This window comes from Phyllostomus discolor, chromosome 3 (assembly GCF_004126475.2).
Source record: "Phyllostomus discolor isolate MPI-MPIP mPhyDis1 chromosome 3, mPhyDis1.pri.v3, whole genome shotgun sequence".
NCBI lineage: Eukaryota > Metazoa > Chordata > Mammalia > Chiroptera > Phyllostomidae > Phyllostomus > Phyllostomus discolor.
In genome coordinates, this window is record NC_040905.2 from 186,854,021 (window position 1) to 186,875,217 (window position 21,197).

At 49.1% G+C, this 21,197-nt stretch overlaps 1 protein-coding gene across 2 annotated transcripts in view; it reads right to left on the reverse strand.

The window, feature by feature from the left end:
- Nucleotides 1-256: 256 nt before the first annotated feature.
- Nucleotides 257-21,197, reverse strand: part of ANKS6 (ankyrin repeat and sterile alpha motif domain containing 6) — a 46,239-nt gene continuing 25,298 nt past the window's right edge. For both annotated transcript variants that reach the window (XM_036021965.1, XM_028530920.2), the window contains 4 exons: nucleotides 14,975-15,158; nucleotides 8,602-8,669; nucleotides 6,158-6,274; nucleotides 257-630 (listed from right to left, as the gene is read on the reverse strand). In XM_036021965.1, coding sequence (XP_035877858.1) covers nucleotides 526-630; nucleotides 6,158-6,274; nucleotides 8,602-8,669; nucleotides 14,975-15,158 — 474 coding nt within the window. In that variant the 3' untranslated portion in view covers nucleotides 257-525. The remainder of the gene's footprint in view (nucleotides 631-6,157; nucleotides 6,275-8,601; nucleotides 8,670-14,974; nucleotides 15,159-21,197) is intronic.

Genomic DNA, 21,197 nt, shown 5'->3' on the forward strand with positions numbered 1-21,197 from the left:
GCCACTACCTGGGCAAAGACTACATCTTCCAGTGTCCTTTGTACCAGGGGTGGCCACGTGACTGCCGGTGACTGCGAGCCGGAGGAGCCGTGGGCTGTGAGCATTCAGGAGCAAGGCAGTAAGAAGCGGCTGTGCCTTCTTCGCCATCCTCATCCCCTTCTGGCAGCCAGAAGCAAAAACTCTGAAGCCCTTGGGAATGGCAGAGCCACAGATAAAAGGAGCGGGGCCCCTGAATCACTGGATGAAACCACATGCTAAGCAAGCGGCAGCCGTACCGGACTTTATGTGAGATGAAGTGTCTAGTGTGTTGGAGTTTGTTACAGCCATGAGCATCACCACCACTACAGCGGAGAAGGGGAGATGGGTGTTCCAGGCAGAGGGAACAACATGACTGAGGCACAGCGGCGTGACAGAGCACGGTGTGTCTTGGGGGACGGCAAAGAGCTGAGGGCGGCTGGCGCACTGGCTGTGTGGAGGCAGCACCGAGATCCAGAAAGCTCACGCTGGTGACCACAGGAAAGAGGATCATGTACAGGGATTATTTCCAGGGGCCCTGGTGTTGCTGGCACTGCTCTCAAAGGAGGAATGGAAGTTGTGAATGGTTTCCTGTAAAATTTGTCTCTCCCGTCCCTGTGGAGGAAATTGAAAACAGACACAGAAAGCCTTGTTAAATCTTTTAACCATTAATTCAATTGACACAGTGTTGTCAATGCTCAACTCACACTTGAAAAGCCCATGGGCGTCTTGGGGGAAATGAATTACCTAATTGACAGAGTACCACGTTTAATAAAAACACTCTGAGTCAGCTTCTTCCCCAGCACCCACAATCACAGCCTGCCAGAGACAAGAGGGCCCGAGATACAGGCGTCCAACCCCTGTGACGAGGGTGGACAGCGGAGCCCAGGAAGCAGGACTGACAGGCCCGAGGGTCACACAGCATGGAACGGGGGTGTCCTCCCCTGCTCTGTGCTGTGCCTCCGTCCAGCCCTCGGATTTCCAGGAACTCAGTGGGAGCCAAACTTCCTGCTGCGACAGTGTGAGAGTTCGAACAGTCTCACTCGTCCCTGCCCAGAAGATGTCAGATTCCTCCTCACAGTGATTCACTTCTCGCCCTATCCCTGCGAGATCTCCCCCTCCTGTCCCCTCGCACACACGTTTTGAGATAGAAAGAGGGGGGATGTGAATGTTTCTTTAAGCCTAGAGAGCATCTTCACGGAATAACTGCCCAAGAGGCAGCAATACACAGAGGTTAAGACTACAGACTCAATCAAACAGCCTGAGTTCAAATCCCGTGTCTCCATTTACTAGCTGAGTGACCTTGAGCAGAGAGCCTTGGTTTCCTCACTTATAAGACGGGGACAAGGACAGCACCTCGGACAGTTGCTGCTGACACAGGGCCCTGTGTTAGCAGCAGCAGGCCTACCGTCCCTGTCCTCAGAAGGCAGCAGCACGGCTTACACGTGGATTTTTAAAAGCAACAAACAAATGTGGCCAAAATGTAAAGCACATTAAAAATGCATAATCTCTGGCAGATTATTCTCTGCGAAGAATAAAAAGGAAGAAACACCCATGGACCTGGACGTCAAACTTTCTCTTGCTTCATTTCATGAACTCCCCACACGCTGAGGGGCCCCTCTGAGGACCCCAGGGCTGAAGTGGCCTCCCAGGCTCCTGAGGGGGCAGTGAGAGCCCCCCTTCGGTTGGTTCTGGGGATCAACGCAAACCTGGCACTGTGGGCAGGAGACAGAGAAGCGACTGTGGGCTCAGAGGTCCATGAGTCCCCATTCCACCACTCACTAGTGGAGGCATCCCAGGCATGACCCCCTGCTGCCGAGCATCCACACCTGGAAGATGGGAAGAATGCCACATGCTGGGGCTGTGACGAGGTTCGCCCGGAGATAATGAATGGGCCGACACTGTGCGAACTGCAGAGGGCAAAAACATAACCAGGAGGGGCGATGGCGCCGCCGTCGTTAACCACTACCTTGGCCGTAATTGCCTGAGAAATGAGGTCAGGGCGAGCCAGGGTTCCAGCAGTCTCTGCCTCTGAACCTTGGGAGGGAGCCGTGGATGATGAAAACCACAGTCGCTCCTGCATCCACTCTGACTCCAGACGATAATGATAATTGCCCTTTAAAAACCCCTGAGTTTCAAAGGACTGGCCTGGTAATTCTCAAAAGGAAAAGGCAAATGGTCACCGAAAGTAGAAAAAAGTGTTTAGTTTATCTAGTAGTTAAAGAAATGCAAAGTAAAACAAGGCACATTTTTTTTTAGCCTATCAAATTAATGACACAATTTAAAAAAAAATACCCAACTCTCATACCCACAGCTGGTGGGGATGTTCACTGGCTCTTTCTGGGAAGTAACTCAAGGAAAGGGACCATGTAGCTTGAATCAGATGCTTTGGCCCTGCAATTCCACTTTTACACGTCTCTTCTGAGCAGGCGATTAGAAGGCCTTACACACAAAGTTGCCCATGGCAATGCTATTTAAAGTTCGGGTATCTACATATCCAGTAAGTAGGAATTAAAAAAAAGTAATTTTAGTACATCCATACAAATGTATTATATTAAAAAGAGCTCTTAATGACATGGATAAGTACATATATTTAGTATTAAATGAAGAAAGTAGAATGTAAAATTATAGATCCAAGTGTATCTCAGCCACGTAAAGAACAACATTTGGCCCTGGCCCGTGTGGGTCAGTGGGTTGGAGCATCGTCCAGTAAACGGAAAGGCCGCGGGCTAGATTCCCAGTCAGAGCACACACCTAGGTTGCGGGTTCGGTCCCCAGTCAGGGTGCACATGAAAAGTAACCAATGTTTCTCACATCGATGTTTCTCTCCTCTCTCTCTCTCCCTTGCCCTCTCTCTAAAATCAATGAGCACGTCCTCAGGAGAGGATTAAAATGAAAAAACATTTAGCACAAAACACTGCAGAGTGACCTTCCCAAATGTGAACCTCTTATTGGCCTCTGGGTGGACGGACTGTGATTTCTTTAAAAAACATCTTTTTCATACAGTGCAAATTTAGTAAAAAGAGGATGCCTGCTTTGATAACCACAACAAAGTGGGAATGAAGAAAGTAATCAACGGCTTAGGACCCACCAGAGGTGAACCCCGGGCCTTCGAGTCCGGGCGCCATTCCCCCACACGGGCTGTCGGGCTGTCGGAAATGGACAAGCCCGCCCGCAGACCCACGTACATGTCACAGCGCGAACACCAGAGGGGCTTCCCCACCAGGCACACAGCCTGCAGCTGAGGGTCCACCGTGCTCTGCTGATTTTTTGTTAAGGCTGGGCCAGTTTTTAGTTAACACTCATTTTTTAAAATTTAGGCTAACATGTTTAAAGGGGTTTTTTTGACTCCATAAGAAATATATTTATATCACAATCCTATTACATGTAAATATATACAACGGAAACAAATTTTACCCTTCCTACCTGCAAAGCATGTTGATAATTCCTACTCTAGTCTGTTTTTAAAAATGCTGCTTAAGAACCACTGAATTGGTTCCACGAGGCTCCGGTGTGCCATGGGCCGCAGCTGGAAAGAGGCCTGCGGTCAAGGAGAGCTGGGCCTCCCTTCTCACAGGTCCTGGTCTGGGTGGACAAATGCACACAGGACACCTGAGCCACATGGGTGTTCTCTCGGCCAAGGCCGGGTTGCAGAGGAACGAGTATGGGTGTTACAAGGGGAAGCTCGTGCCTTGTAGCAATCAAGAAATAGGCAGGAGCCCCTAAAGTCGGGATCGGGCAGGTCCAACCCAGAAGAGCTGAGACCCAGGGCATCCGAAAGGCTCCTGGGAGCCCCGCTTGGCATGAGGACCTCTTAGCTCTTTCTAAGAACCAGGATAGAGCTGCAGTGGTAACCTGGGAGAGCGATGATAACCTGCCTTTGGAGTATTAAACTGGCACTATGATATACAGTCCTCACTTCCACGACTTTGTCTGCTTCTAATCACCCTGGAATCAGAGGGTCTTTCTTTCTCCAACAATTAGTTCAGACCCACTCCTTCCCTGCACACCTGCCTCCGTGTGGAATCACCTGACTTTGCACCGTGGGTGCCGCCTGCAGGAAGGATGTGGGTGGGATTCAGTGGTTCCCATGGCCCAATATGTCAGAAGCGCCTGGCTCTCTGTGCTGGAAGCTGGTCAGTGAGGGACCCCAAGGAAGACCACTGTTATGGGCTGAATGTTTGGGGCCTCCCCTAAAATCCACATGCAGAAACCCTGCCTCGATGTGATGGTGTCTGGGGAGTAATTATGCTTCCATGAGGCCATGAGGGGCAGGCCCCCGTGATGGGGTCTGTGCTGCTATAGGAAGAGACAGGGGAGAGTGTGCTCTTCTCCTGTCTCCACCACGTGAGGATGCACCACCATGTGCAGATGTACCACCAGGTGAGGGTGCAGTCTGCAGCTGGGAAGGGGACCCACACCCTGCTGGCACCCTGAGCTTGGGCCTCCAGCCTCCACACTCTGAGAAATGGATTTCTGTTGTTGACAAGCCACCAGTCTGTGGTGCTCTGTTAGGGAGCCCAGAGTGACCGAGACGACCACTAACAGCTGTCATTTCTGCATCTCTAGATGGGCCCCTGCTTAGTGCAGGATACAGGCTGTTACAGAAATAGAGCAGGGGGCTGATTTTGAGAGAACGTGAACGAAAGGCTCCAGTCCGCACAGACTTCAAAAAAAAGTGTTCTCCTTTGGAGCGGACTTACAATGTCACATCGTCCCTCTGATGATGCCGTGAAGCTCCTAAGGTTTTCAAACCATCCCTGTCTGTCCTCCTTATGTGACCACAGGCCAAGGAGGCCACGGCCCGGAGGGCAGAGGGCAGGTCTGGAAGCATCAGAGGTTACCATCCACCATGCCCAGGCCAGGCTCTGGGGCACCCAGCTCCTCCCCCTCCTCCCAAAGTGCTTCCACCATCCTCACTGGCTCTACATTTGGAACTTTTTCTGTCCTTCTCCCTTAACTGGCCTAAGCATGGCTTCCCCCCACCCCCATCCTCTCCCTGGCTCATGTATCCGGCCTCTGAAGACCAGAGGAGGAGGGTCCTTAAGCTCCTGGTCCACAGGGTAACTGAGCCGAATGTATGCAAAGTGGCTCATGAATGATAAAGTGGCACCTGAATATTTCTTTGCTGCTGGCGCTACAAGCCTGTTTGGCAGTTCTGTGCGTACCTGGCACTACACAGAAAGAACAAATCACGCTCGCTGACACAACGTCGTGTGGTGGAACAGAGCCTGAGGAGCCTCGGGAAGCTTTCTTTCCCGAGAAGGGAAAGGAAAGAGGCAGCGATGTCCACGACCGTGGTATTTACAACGGTAAAATCCCAGGCGAGGCGCTACAGTTCAACGAGTGGGGAGCTGTGAGGCCAAGTGGGAAGAGCCACGGAGAGGCAAGTAGCACACACCGTTGTCCGAGGGAGGGACAGGAAACCCCGCCCGCCCTGGGGGAGATGCAGAGGGCAAAGGACAGTGAGTAGCCTGTGTGATGTGGCTAAGATGTGACTCAATGACTGTTTGCAAAGTGGATGCGATGCTCTTCATGTTTTTTTTTGTTTGCTTGTTTGTGTGTTGCACAGGTGTGGGTGGGGGACATTGCTAATCTTTAGCTTTAAAGCCAATAAAATAGAAATTTCTCATTAGGCAAAAAGGCAGGACGCCAATAATACCAACGCTGACTGATGGGTCTCTGTGCACCAGGGGCTCTGCTTAGCATTTTCATCCTGGTGGCAGTGCCACCGCCCCCACCTTCTGGATGGGGAGAGCCTGACTTGCCCAGGGAAATGCAGGGAGTGCGTGGAGGTGCCATGACTCAACCGGCAGGCCCACCCGACCCCAGGGCGCGTCTTTCCCAGCATCTCTGCTTCCCCTGCGCTCTGGAGCCGATCCCAGCCCCGCGGGCTGGAATGACTGGAGGGAATCTTTTAGTGGAATCTGACTTTATGGGAAGAGAGATTTGGAAGACGAACAGGCCACACTGGGAGGCAGCGAGAAGCGTGCACGTGGGGCCAGCCTCTGCCAGCTATGCCAGAGATAAAATTAGACCCCTGAAGGCCCTTTAATCTCTGAGCTGTTTGAAACAGGGAAACAGAGAGAGAGTGAGAGAGAGAGAGAGAGAGAGAGAGAGAGAGAGAGAGAGAGAGCGATACCTTGCCTGCGTTCAGTTCGGAAATCGCTGCCAGAATCTGCTGCCTGGACCCGTCTGTCTTAATCCCCAGCTCCTTTAAGTCGCCATCGGTGAGGGTGAGGAACGCCTCCATGTCTACCTGGGAAGGAAGAGGGGGGATTCGCCGCCGGCTGCTTGGTGCCGGAGCTCTCTTTCCCAACCACAGCAGAAACAGCATGATTATGAGCTATTAGTACTTATTAGCAGTGAAATTAATTACGACTCACTATTTCCAATTCCTGACTGAACGCTGAAAGTTGAGTGGAAAATATCAGTGAGAACTAACTCTCCTGAGCGCTAGCCCTGGGATTTCCAGGAGAGCATACTTTGGAAAGAACCTGGAAAAGAACAAGTAAAAAAAAGCCCCCGAGGCAGTAATCTGGGCAGCTAAGGTGGTAAAAACACCCGAGTCCCGCTATGAGGAAGTACGTTCCAGTTTTGCGGGACTTTGAACAATGCTGGCTACTGCACAGAAAATGTGGGCGTATGGAGATACTCACCACGTTTCCCCCCCGAGGACAAGAGGGACGCAGACTGTGGAAAGACAGAGTGAGAAAATGAGCCAGCAGAAGCAACAGGGAAAGAAGCGCTGCGGAGAATGGAGGTGGAGAAGAGCTCAGAGCAAGGGCGTCCCAAAGCCGCACAACCCCTGGTTTCCACTGGAGAAATCCTAACGTTCCTGTCCTCCCTGCCCATGCCTCAGCTCCAGGAGAAACAGCTTCCACCCCAGCTTTCCTTCTCTTTTTTAACAGGCACTTGACTTTCCTGGGTTAAAAAAAAATCTTGACCCAGCTTTGCGGCACCGGGACAGGGTCCGCTCCCCCAGCCCATCCCGAGCTCTCTGTGAGATGCCAGAGTCTCCCTCCTCTCTGACAACCAGCTCCTCTGGGACTTTCCAGCGCACCAGGTGCTGAGGGGCTGAGCGAGAGAGTGGTGTGGCTTTGGCTGAAACCAACTGGCCCCCGGCCCTGCAGGACACTCCCATCTCCCCACCACCCCACACCTGTGGCAGGGAACCCACGTCCAGTCCCCACGGCCAGCTCTTCGGAAGGATGGTATATAGCAAACAAGAGGAGACAGCCACCACAAACAGGAAAGGTTTTCTTGGTGAGAAGAATCACTGCTCTGCTTTACAGCTCCAGAGAGGCAGGTGGACAGGCTGGGTGGGGCAGAAAAGCAAACCGAGGAAGAAAGCCACAGCAGGCCAGTCTGTGTTTCTTGAAGCAGAATTCAAGCTCCTCGATTACATCTCAAGCTTGTTGGGGGGCAGTGACTGGTCCTCGAGATTGCGACTGCACGTGCCACGGTTTCAGGTGCTACTAAACCGGGCACCAGAGTGTCCTTGACCAGTGATTACACCCTGGTGGCTTGTGGGCCGAAGAGAAATTTTATTCGGCCAAAACGGGAAATTTTTTAACAGCGCACTAAGTATAATTTACCTGCCCTACAATTCTCCCATTTAAAGAGTGCGACTCAAAGACTTTTGGGGCAGAGTTGTGTAACTGTCTCCACGCTCAATTTCACAGCATTTCCATCCCTGTTAGAAATCCCTCCCCACTCTCCTCGCCCCGCCCCGCATCCCCTGGCCACCACTGATCTTTCTGTCTGTACTGTCTGCCTGTGCTGGACATTTCACGTAAACGGAACTGTGGGCGTGTGGCCTTTTGTGACCAGCTCCTGTCACTCGGCACCACACTTCCAGGGTTCACCCGTGTCGGGACACATGGCAGAGCTTCATTCCTTTCTGAGGACCACGTTCTACTCCATCGGGGAGAGAGGGCACATTCTGTTTATCCGTCATCAATTAACAGGCACTGGGTTGTCTCCACTTTTTGGTGACTACGAACAGATGCTGCTGTGGACTCGTGTATACAAGTTTTCGTGTGGAGCCACGTTTTCATCTCTCGTGGGTGTATACCTAGGGGTGGGCTTGCTGGGTCTTACGGTTCCTCTTATGTTTAATGTTTTGAGAAACTGCTAAACTGCAAAACAGCACTATTTTAAATCTGTGATTGTGAGAGCTTTTAAGTAAATAGGAATTCTCTCAGATTAACACAGACTCTGCATCCAGACACTTAGCACAGAGTCACTGGGATCTGCAAACCTGAGACCCTGTCGGTCAGTCCCTGTGGACAAGCCAGTGGAGGACAGACGCACGCTCAGAGAGACAGAGCCATGCTCGATGTTATAAAATTCTATTATAGTGCAACAAGCCGTGAGGGCCCCAGAATTTCACTGTAACTAAACAGTGAAATTGGACTGAACTAAACGTGCTGAACACGGATTCTAGTCCCTCAGCCGTCACAGTGAAAACGACCAGTCGCGGCTGGCAGAAGGAAAACAAGCAGAAGCGATGAGGAAAGACATTCTTCAGACAACTTTTTAACCAACGAGGTTTAAACTGAGATTCAAAAAGAACATCCTTACCTCTTGCTCCTCAAAAATGGGCTGATATTTCTCAAGTGACAATTTCTTAAGGATTCCAGTCAGTTCGTCTTCAGGAGAGAAAGACGTGAAAAACAAAACACAACACCATTTTAGAATCTGATGAAATGTATCAAAAGAGTGGCCTTCCGACTTTCAGAAAGCACAGAAAGCAGATGTAAGCTGCACCCCTGGGGGTGGGGCTGGAGGCCCCAGCCCCCGCCAAGGGCAGGCCAGGGGCACTGGCCGAAGCCCCTAATGAGGCTGTGATGAGAGAAGACAGGGGTGTTCATGGCCAGGCCAGCTCTCCAACGGCTGCAGCCACCAAGGTCCTGGAGTCCCAGCTGCTGGGACTGGAACTCTGCCTCCTGTCCAAGACCCGTTTGTAATGATGAGGTGTTGGCTGCTGGTCTCTGCACCTGCAGTAAATGCATTTAATGCCAGCGAACCCTCAGCTGGTCAGGGAAAGAACTTAGAACGGGCAGGTGGGCTTGAGCCCAGAGTCGGAGTTTGGATCGAGTGTGCGGAGGCTGTGAGCTTCCGGAAGGAAGATCAAGTCTCAGCGGGGCAGAGGGGCAGGTGCCAGAGGAAAACAGAGTATTCTGGGTATCAAGGTATCAGAGTAGGCAGCATGAAGAAAGGAAGCAAGACCAGGACCTGAGGGTTTAAAGAAACATTTATTCACACATTCGATAAGCATCTACCAGACTGGGCACTGGGGACTCAACAGAGACCAAAACAGACCACGAGCAGGCTGACGAGGAAGAACAGAGCAGTGTGGGCGAGGCTGACATGGGACGGGAGGATGCTGCTTCACAGGGGGTGGTCAGGGAGGGCTTCTTGTGTGAGGCATCGCTGGAGCACTAGGTGAGGAAGCAGGATGTGTAGATACGAAGGCGAAGAGCACCAGGCCTCGGGAACAGTAAGTGCAAAGGTCTCGGGACAGTGGGTACAGTTCACAGAAGAGGGGTCTGGAGGTTAGAAGGCCTGAGTCACTCAACGGTGGCCACCAGTGTGCCCACGATATGCTGGGCATGCCAGCGTGGAAAGGTTCCTGCTGGGAGGAGCTCAGTGTGGCGGGGAAGACACAACAAAGAGGTGACAGCTGATACACATCACTCGCCACCAGGCACCTGTACATGGATGAGCCCTTCGCTCTCTACAACAGCCCCCTGAGGTGGACCCTATTACTGTCCCCATTTACCGATGAGAAACTGAGGCACAGAAAGATCAGGTGCCGTATTGTGTGTGGGTCACACTGCTGGCCTGCGGCACGGCAGGGATGCAAACCCAAGGTCTAGCTACCAGGCCTGCACCCCACACCCCACTCGGCCACTGCTCCCACTGGTGGTGAGTGAAGGGCACAAGCAAGGGGACCTGGGACTGAGATCCAGCCAGAGGGACTGGGGAGCTCTTCAGAGAAGAGCGGCTACTGAGCGAGGACGTGTGAGATGAACCAAGTCACAGCCGAGACACAACCCAGCGTTGTTTCAAGATGCCAAACCTTCACTCTCACTGCTCCCCAGGCATGCAGTCTCGCCCCACAGCAGCGTGCTGGCAAATGGTTAACCACGGGGCTCGGGGGGAGTGCACTCATGTATGTAGGTACACGAGTTTACTGCAGATTTTACTGATGTAAAGAATGTGCAGCACAGAGTGTACATGTCGTAACAAACTAGACAAAACTCCTCACTATAAATCCATATAGCGAATGTTTCCATTGCATTTCAGGCATCCCACGGAATTCCTGCACTGATTTTTGCCCTACTCTTGCACCAATGGCCCAGGAGGGCAGTTCCAGTGTGAAGGCTGGCTGTTCCTTTCATGTGAACTTGGAGGATGGAAGGAAACAATGAAGACGTATGTTCTAACGCCACTCGAGCAACTTCGCTGAATTAGATAACGGTTCTCAAATCCTAGGAGAACATTTTCTCAGTTGTTCATGCTGTTCACAATGTAACAGCACCAGACATGACACTTTCAGGTCTAACCCGCATGACTGACATTGTCTCCAACACTGCCTAGATTACATCCAGATGATCCACAGAACAATAAATCAAGCCCTGACTGGTGGTGGTTGCTGATTTCCACAGTTGAAAATACCCCCATCACGGCCGACCAAGGTACTGCTCCTGAAAGTAGAACTGGACAGAGATGCCCAGGAGTGACCGTGGTCATGTGCTGTTCCCACCACACAGACGAGAGATGTAAATAATCTCAAGAGCATAGATATTTGTGAATGCACAAAAAAAAACCCCAGCACATAGTTGAGTTTTAAATACCACACACCCTTACACTTAATATAATTTAATATTACATTCATATGATTTGTTTTTGTTTTTCCTTTTTTGTCTCCTTTCACATACATTTTGTTGTTGTAATTTTACTTTTTAAAGCTGTGTTTAGTCACCAGCTGGTACATCCCCTATACATTTAATGCTCAGCTCAGGGCCACCAGGGCCTCGTCTCTCCCCAGCCCCGGGGGCCTGGCCAAGGGCCTGCTCCTGGGAGGCCCGCCCGGCGCTCCGCGCTCAGCTGACCACGTCTTGCGTTGCAGTCATTTCACGTGATTCTGTCGAATGCATCTGACTCCCCAGCCTGACTGTGAGCTTTCCTACCACCCAGCACAGGTCGTGGGACCCAGTGGCTGCCCCAGAAGCCCTCCTGGGACAAACGTGAGGCTGAGGTGGCGACTTTGTCACAGGCCGCACTGCTTCCAACGGGAGCCCACAGAGAGAGGGATGCAGGTTGGAGGATGGGCGGGGCATCATCACGGGGGGCCACACATTTCCCACAAGAACAGAAAAAGTATCTGTTCGAGGCTGGAGCTCGGCCACTCTTCTGTGACAATCTAATGCCCCACGGGTCCTCCTCTTCTTTCACCCCACCAAGGGGTCTGCAAACTTTTTAAATGATGGATGAGAGGAGCAGGCATGGACCATGCACAGAACTATGCACCGTCTCAACTCTCTTCTGGAAAAGGTGAGGCACAAGCACCTAACAGAGCCTTCAGGCATTTTGACTCCCGGAAGCCGCAAGCTGGGAGAATTCATGAGTGGGGGGCCGGGGGGGGCTTAAAGACTCCACAGAGAAAACACGGCTAGTGAGGAACGGGGTTGCTAGTGAATCTCTGAAGCTTTCATAAATGATTACACCACATACCACAAAACAGTACAGCAGCCCCCATGTAACTCGAATGCCAATGGCAGCACGCATGTATCAACTGAGGATTCCAACTCCTCCCACGCTGGGCAGAACCCGCTCCGCATGCCCTCCCAGCAGCTGCGGCAAGGCGCCTGCAAACGCTGGTGAGGGCCACATGCACAGTGACATTCCCTGTGCTTCCTCTCTGATTTATACTCCTGGACTGCCCTGCCTGGGCCCCACCTCTCATGGAGGCTCCGCCCCCTCTCTCCCCCATCCCTACTCCCAGGGGCCACCAGAGGATGGTTTTAAGACATGACTTTCTTCTTTTCATCTCCCTTCACCTTTCCTGGGGCCTCACTGCGAGGCCTCCACTTGGCCCTGCCATCCTCTCCGTCTCCCTTTCCTCAGTGTCCCCCAGGAGAGGCCTGTCACTCACACCCAGGTTCTGAAGTCCTGCTGGGTGCAGCGGACACCTGCTGCTTGTGCTTGCCCAGCACCCAGTCTCCTCTTCCTCTCTGAAGAGAGCACTTCAGTTTCCCTCTGAGAAGCCACTTCCCTCTCACTTCCAATCCACACTGTGTGGGCTAGGCAGACCCCAATCCTGGCTCCAAAGATAGACATGTGACCTGGGCCTGGCCAATCAGCACACTCCACCCCCATGGACACAGAGAGAGTTCAGTATTGGCAAATGACTGAAGTTGTTATAAATCAGCAAAGGCAGGCCAGTGACCTCTACCCCTGGGATTTTGCTGGACCTACTGAGCGTTCAGCTCTCCCTCTGCTGGGGTTAAGTCAGTAGGAAGAAGCAGTAAGTTTAACACTGGCGGGGCACATCTCTGCCACCACCCCGAGGCAGCCCACCTGAGATACGGACAGAAACACTCCCGAAGCACCTGGACCCAGACGAAGCACAGCCTAGACATGTCCACCATGTGAACCAGCAAACGATCTGCGTTTTGTTTTGGTTTAAACCAGTGTGACTTCTAGCTGAGGAGGCATAGATAGATACACTTTGCTCCCTCATACAACCAAAAGCAGGAAAACAACAAATTTAAAAACAAAAACCAACTAGAACTGCCAGAAAATCAAACTGTAGGGAAGTCTAACAACCAAGGAGTTAAAGAAGGAACATTCACCCAGACTGGCAGGAGGGGCAGAGGCGGGCAGCTGGGGCAGAGAAGACTCTTGGCGAGGTGGCGGCTGGGGGAGCCGAAGGCCCCACATTCAAGTGCAGATAAACCGGAAGGAACAACTGGGGAGCGAGACAGACTGAGCAACCCAAGGTTCCAGCACGGGAAAATAAAGCCTCTAAACCTCTGACTGTAAGAACCTGTGGGGGTAGCAGCAATGGCAGGAAAAACTCCCAGCCTCACAGGAGAGTTCATTGGAGAGACCCACAGGGTCCTGGAATGTACACAAACCCACTCACTCAGGAATCAGCACCAGAAGGGCCCAGTGTGCTTGTGGGTAGTGGGGGAAGTGACTGAAACTGGCAGAGAGTGGAGTAAATGTGTTCCCTCTCCGACCCCTCCCCCACATACAGCACCACAATGCAGTGATGTGAGTTGCCCCGTCCTGGCAAATACCTAAGGCTCTGCCCCTTACTATGTAACAGATGTGCCAAGACAAAGAAATATGGCCCAAATCTTTGAAAGAACAGATGGAAGCTCCAAAAATAGAACTAAGTGATGAAGAGATAGCCAACTTATCGATGCATAGTTCAAAACACTGGTAATCAGAAAGTTCACAGAAATGGTTGAGTATGGTCGCAAAACAGAGGCAAAAGTGAAGGCTATGCAAAGTGAAATGAAGAGAAATGTACAGGGAACCAACAGTGAAGGGAAGGAAATAGGGACTCAAATCAGGAATTTGGAGCAGAAGGAAGAAATAAACATTTAACCAGAACAGAATGAAGAAACAAGAATTCAAAAAAATGAGGAAAGGCTTAGAAACCTCCAGGACAACTTTAAACATTCCAACATCTGAATCATAGGGGTGCCAGAAGGAGAAGAGGGAGAGCAAGAAATTGAAAACTTATTTGAAAAAATAATGAAGGAGAGCTTCCCCAATCTGGCAAAGGAAACAGACTTCCAGGAAATCCAGGAAGCTCAGAGAGTCCCAAAGAAGTTGGATCCAACGAAGTACCCACCAAGGCACATCATAATTACATTAGCCAAGATTAAAGATAAGGAGAGAATCTTAAAAAGCACCAGCAAGAGAAAAGGAGAAAGTTACCTACAAAGGTGTTTCCATCAGACTGTCAGCTGATTTCTCAAAAGAAACCTTACAGACAAAGGGCTGGAAAGAAGTATTTGAAGTCATGAAAGGCAAGGACCTACTTCCAAGATGACTCTATCCAGCAAAGCTATCATTTAGAATGGAAGGGCAGATAAAGTGCTTCCCAGATAAGGTCAAGTTAAAGGAGTTTATCAGCACCAAGCTCTTATTATATGAAATGTTAAAGGGACTTATCTAAGAAAAAGATAATCAAAACTGTGAACAGTAAAATGATAACAAACTCACAACTATTAACAACTGAACCTAAAAAAAAAAACAAAAACAAAAATAAACTAAGCAAACAACTAGAACAGGAAAAGAATCACAGAAATGGAGCTCATATGGAGGGCTATCAGCAGGCAGGGGGAGGGGGAAAATGGGGGAAAAGGTACAGGGAATAAGAAACATAAATGGTTGGTACAGAATAGACTGGGGGAGGTTAAGAATAGTATAGGAAATGGAGAAGCCAAAGAACTTACATGTACGACCCATGACCATAAACTAAGGCAGGGGAATGCTGGTGGGATGGGGGGGAGGGTACAGGGCAGGGGTGAATAAAGTGGAGAAAAAAATGGGACAACTGTAATAGCATAATCAATAAAATACATTAAAAAAACAAACAAGTTTCAGTGAAGATTCCATCACTTGCAACTGAATGGATCCTGATTTACACGAGGTTCAGGAGGAGGTGCTTAACTGCCATTGAGGAAACACTCCCACAGGTGTGTGTTTGTGGGTATAAACGAAATTGACCTACATCCAACAGCTCACCACATATTAATCACAGTGAAGACGACAGTACAAGGTGGCATCAGGGAAGGGGAGGGGCCAGTGTTGTTGTTTGTTTGTAACAGATAAACAAGACCCAGGATGGTTATAGCAATTAAAGGCACCTGCCAGGTCACCGTGGCGAAGAGGAAAGGGTGGGGTTTCCAGACCTCAGGGGACTCACCCTCGTCAGTGATGGTGCCACTGCTGGAGCCCCCACTGCTCTTGGACTGCCGGTGGGAGGAGGAGGAGGACACCGAGGACTCCGCGGCGTGGCCTTTGGGTGAAGGGGAGGGTGTGAGGGTGGGGGAGGTGCTTTTGGAGGTAGTGGATGTTCCAGAAGGAGGCCTTTTGCTTGTCTCCAGTTTCTGCACAAAAGAGTAAGACAATACACAGCTAGCGCCTGGAAGGTGGAAGTGGTTAAAGCAGACACCCACAACAGGGAACCCTCAACAAGACATCGAACCAGAGGTATGAAATTCTGTTTTAAAAACACACACATGCAAGGCAGAAACAGCTTTATCGGAACAGTTACAGGAGAACCCTCCCCTGGAGCGCAGCAGGGGGTGGGATGGAAACAGCCCACAAAGTCAGGGACTGTGGGCACTAGTCCTGCCCCTGCCAGCACCGTGTCCCTGGCCAAGTCCCCTTACCTCTCAGTTACCCCAGCTTGGAGATGGGAGTGTGGCTCATTATACACCACGTCCCTTTCTGCTCTGGACGTTCCTTCGCCCAAACCAGCTGCTTCCAACCTCTCACCAACGGACACATTTCCTCTTGCGGGGGGGGGGGGGGGGGACTTAATTTTTTTATTTGGAAATACTCTTAGATGTATGGAAGAATGAAAAAGAACAGAGAGTGCTGGTGTATCCCTCAGCCAGCTTTTCCTGATGTTAGTGCATCTTACAGAACCAGAGTACAATGTCCAAAACCGAGAAATTAGCATTGGGACATCCTGTTAGCTAAACTACAGATTGGACTCGGAACTCACTGCTTGTTCCGCTAACACCCCGATTCCGGTTCAGGATCCAGTCCAGGTTCCAGGTGACACCAACTCGTGGTGCCCTCCTCCAATCTGTGCTGGCTCCACAGCCCTGCCTTGTTTCTCATCACCTTAGTGTTTCTGTTCTGAAGAGTCCTGGTCAGGCGTTTGTAGACTGTCCCTCAGATCGGGTTTCTCTCATGTTTTCTCATAACTAGATTTGCTTAGGGTCTTGGGGTCAAGGACCACAGAGGTGAGGCATGGTTTTCTGTCCCTCATCCCAGGAGGCACAAAGACCAGTGTCCTGTCACCGATGTTAACCTTCATCACGCAGGTGAGGTAGTGTCTGTCGGGTGACGTTACTGTTTTTCCCGTTATAATAAAGAAATATTTGGGGGAAGATATTTTGAGCTACATATCTTGTTTTTCCTTAAAGTTTAACCCACTAATTTTTTTTGGTGGCTGTTGTATGGAGCAATTACCAGTGAGATGTTCCAACGGTGATTTGCTATTTCCCTTATTCTTTCCACCTTTACTATCTGGCATTTTTCTGTAAGGAAGAGTTGTTCCTTCTGCCTCATTTATTCGGCTACTTATTCATATCAGGATGGGCTCATGGGTATTTATTTTGATCTTGGGCTATAATACAATACTATCGTTCTTTATAGTCACTCAACTTGTTCCAGCTTTGGCCACTGAGCCCTTCCAGGCTGGCTCCTGTGTCCTTTAAACATGCCCGTCTTTTTTCTTCTTTCTTTTCAAAAGCATTCCCTTACTTTCTGACACCACGGAATGCTTCAGGCTCAGCCCGTATTCTCACTGACCCACTACTGGAATAAACCACTTCTCTGAGGCCCTGGTCCTTTTTGTTGGAGAATGGAGTTTAGAAAACAAAATCTGGGAACTAGACTGCTCGTTGCTACTGGGATGTCACTGCTTCTAGGTCCTGTCAGTAGACAGAGCAAGGAAATCTATGAAGCACACTGGCCCGCACATACACACATAGCCACGTTTCTTCATCCACCCGTGTGTACGTATGTACCTGTGTGTATTTATATGTCTAAGCATATGTTCATAATGACTCAACACTGCTATTCCTGACTGCAATCCGATATCCACAGGGTTTGCTCTAGCATTTCCCCTTTACCTCAATCTCTGACAGTTAAAACCTGGGCTTATTATATTTACTTTGTTCAACCTTATATTCATGTAGAGTACATAGATAAGCAAAAAGTATATATATGTAAAGTGAGTTTGGAATTTAAGCTACATCCCTGTAAGAAAAAAAACTTTTCACGTAGAATTCAGTGCTTATGTACGGCCCTTTTTGTCTTTACCTTAGCCTGACCAAATCCACTTGACATGTTCTTTTTCCCCGACTTCCTACAGTGTGGTTATGTCATTCATTCATAATACAGTTAGATCTGCTGTCACAGTCCGAATTTCATCTTATCTTTGGTTCCTGGTTGATATTTTAAAAATTTGCACACAGTAGAAATGACCCTGTTGTGTAGAATTCTACAGGTTTTTATAAGTGCACAGAGTTGTGTACCCACCAACAGAATACCACACCGAACAGTCCGTCACCCCCAAATTCCCTGTGCTGTCCCTGATTAGTCAGTCCTTCCCCCCACCCCAACCCACAAAAACAAATGATCTGTTTTCCATCCCTACAGTTTTGTCTTTTCCAGAATGTCATATGAATGGAATGATACAATATGTAGACTTTTGGGTCTAGATCAATACAATGCCTTTTACAACTCATTCAAGTCACTGCATGCTGTCGGCAGCGTGTTCCTTCCCATTGCTGAGAAGTATTCCCTGCATGGGCGTACCACAGTTAGTTTACCCATGCATCGGATGATGAGGTGTTTCCCGTTTGGGGTGATCATGAAAAAACTCCTATAAACACTCACCAACAGATTTTTACACAAACAGAAGTTTTTTAAAAATTCACTTGGGTAAATGCCTACGAGTGAGATAGCCAGCTCGTACGCTAAGTATATGTTTAGTTTTATAAGAAACTGCCAAACTTCTCCAAGCTGGCTGTATCACTTTGCACCCCTACCAGCAATGAATGAAAGTTTCAGTAGCTCCCCATTCTCATCAACGCTTGCGTCTTTAATTTTTTGTTTAACTTTAGCCATTCTAATAGGTGTATAGTTCTGCCTCCCTGTGACTTTAATTTGCATTTCCCTAATACCTAATGATGTTCAACAGTTTTTTCATATGTTTATTGCCATTTGCATGTCTTTGATGAAGTGCCTACTCAGACACTTGGCCCATTTTTTAAATTTGCTGTTAATTTCTTATTGCTGAGTTTCGAGAGTCGTTTACTTTGTAGTTTACATGATGTGAACAGCTGTATTCATTTTGACATTTGTCTTATTTAGTGTTTTCTGAACTTCCTAGATCTGTGCTTTGGCATCTATCATCGATTTGGGGGAATTCTCAGCCATTACTAAAACACTCCTTCCGCCCCACCATTCTCTCTCTCCCTTTTCCTTCAGGGATCCCACTCATCCGTGTGGGAGAGCGTCTGATGTTATCCCACCCCTTCTGGATGCTCTGTTTTCGTTGTTGTTGTTCTTGGGTTTGCTTTCACTTCTCTTTGTGTTTCAGTTTGGGTGATTTCTATTGCCTTATCTTCAATCTCACCGACTCTTTCCTGGACTCCACCAGGTCTTCTCGGAGTCCATCAAAGGCACTCCTCGCCTCTGTGACATTCCATGGACTTCTGGCATTTCCACTTGCTTCTTTCTTGTCGTTTCCACCTCTCCACTGAAATAGTTACTCATATAATTTGCATGTGGTTCAAATTTTCCATGAGAACCTTTAACACATTAATGGTAGTTTTTTAAACGCCCTGTCAGATAATTCCAACACCTGAGTCATATCTAAGTGAGAGTCTTCTGATGATTGCTTTGCTTCTTGGGAGTATAGTTTTTCTTGCCTTTTCATATGTCTTGTAATTTTTGCTAAAAATTGAACACCTTAAAAGTATGGCAGGCCCTGACTTGTGTGGCTCAGTTGGTTGGGTATTATCTACAAAGTGAAAGGTCACGAGTTTGATCCCTGGTCAGGGAACGCGCCTAGGTTGTGGGCCCCGTCCCCGCTTGGGGGCAAGTGCGGGAGGCCACCAACTGATGTTTCACTCATGCACCAATGTTTCTCCCCTTCTCTTTCTCCCTCCCTTCCCCTCTTTCTCTCTCTAAAAAATAAAAAGAAAAAAAAAAGGTATGATAGTGGAAGCTAAGGTTATGCCTGGAAATGGGCACATCTCTCCTGCTAAGCCCCTCCTTCTAACTAAACCAGAGTGGGGAAAAAAGTCCCTTTCTTAGGTTTTAAAAGACTGTATCAATTAGCTGCCTATGTTATTAATAAATTTATCCCTCTTCTTTCCCACAGAGACATTCAATAATGAAAGTTCTGGTTAAGCAGAAAATAATTAGTATATCCCTGTAAAACAGATCTCCCCAGCCAAAAGGATAAGAAAGCGATACTCTGAACCTGTGGGCAGCATTACTGGGAAGGGGCAGGTGGATGTAGGATTCGGGGTGCTCTGAGATACCTGGACTGTCCTCCATGTCCTCAGCATGGGAGACTCACTGCATGAGCAGCCACATCTCCACTCCTCCCTGGACTCACACCCTTTGCCACGTCCCTCTATGTTCTCCGACGCTGGGTATGTTTATTTGCTTATACAACTTGATGGTTTTTCAATGCATGGCTTCAGCCATTGCTATGAGAACACGTCCAGGCTTGTGGACACACATGGACTTGTTATCCCAGTCACTACGGCCAAGAGCCAGACATGCAAGTGATCCCCCCAGACCAGAGGAGCTGCCTAGTTAAGTCCAGACTCCATGGCCGACCCACAGATTCATGAGCTGAAGACATGTTTTTTGTGTTTAACCACTGAGCTTTGGGGGTGGGAACAGAAAGCTGAGAGACTCCTGGAGGCTTTCCGAGGTCTGGGAAGTGTAGAAAAACGCTCTGACCGCCCGTGCCACTCCCTGCCTCCCAAGGCTCACTTCACGCTGATCCACAAACATGCTGGCAGTCACGCCTCGTGAACACGCCACTATCACAGTACAGCTTGTTTTAAGCAAAGTACAAAAACCAGATTCAGGAGGCTCATATTTTGAATACTAATTTCTAACTCTTCCTAAGGGAGTCTTTGGAAAGTACTTCGTGTCTCCATTCTCTGGAGCCATTGACAGAAAGCCCACTCCTGGTGTCCTCTGATGGAGGCAGTGGTTTCTGAAAGCCCTGAGCTGGGCTGGCTGCAGCCCTCTCGGGGGGGGGGGGGGGGGGGGGGGGGGGGCGGGAAGCAGGTTCCTCAGACCCTGCCTTGAGAGTTTCATTCAGTTACCCTGGGTGGTGCCCAGAAACCGGAAGGTTACAGCATGTCATTGTGTCAAGAATGTTAGTCGATCATTGAACTGGATCATTCCCCCAGTTTCTTGTTTCCTAAATGCATCTTTTGATGCAATTTGCTTTCATCAGAATATACTCTTTATAGGTTATATGTGGCAGATGCATTCAAGTGAGATAATAATTAATATAGTTTATAACTTAGATGTCTACCTTTGTCCAACACCAATTAAAGGAAGCTAATAATCTCTAATGCATCTGATAAGATCATCAAAATAGAAACAGAAAATTTTAGGCAACAGAGGATGACTACATCAAAGCCCAGATTGGCAAATTTACTTTAACGAGTAGCTCTGAGCTTCCTAGCAGCAAAGGCAAAAAGAAAAATACAATGGCCCCTCAAATAGTAAGATTTATATAATCTTACTATTTGAGGGGAAAAAATGCATCCAAGTATCAGTAGAGACACTTTTCCCAGAGCCAAATTCTAAAAGGAACTCAATTGCACAGATCCATATCACTTTACACAAGTAATTTGCAATATAATGGAAAATATGCTAATGCACACAGAGTGAGACACTTTCTCTGGGGCTATATTGTAAAAGGAACCTAATTACATAGGTCCGATCACAAAGGGACTTTGAACAACAAAAAGTTGATAGCCAAGGGTGGTTGGGCAGAAAATAAAGACTATTTCTCATTCATCATTAAAACATCACCCTCTGGAGGCCCTCCTGGGCAAAGGTCCACGGGTGAGGCTCTCAGGTGATCTAACTGTTCTCAGGGAAAGAGATGAGACCTAGAAAGTATGATAAAGAATGGGGTTGCACCCGGGCTTGGGGTCCTCTCAGAGGAGGCAATGGGCTTCACTGTGCTGCCGAGGGGCGGGGCACACGGAGGGCCCCTCAGGAGGAGCCAGTTCACGCCCACACTCTGCAGGCTCCCTCCGTGGATCAGCCCAGGAGGTGGAAGGGGCATTGTGAAGACATGAAAAGACTTCCCATTCCAGGGAGGTAGTTAGGGTTTCCCGTCCCTCACAAACTCCACA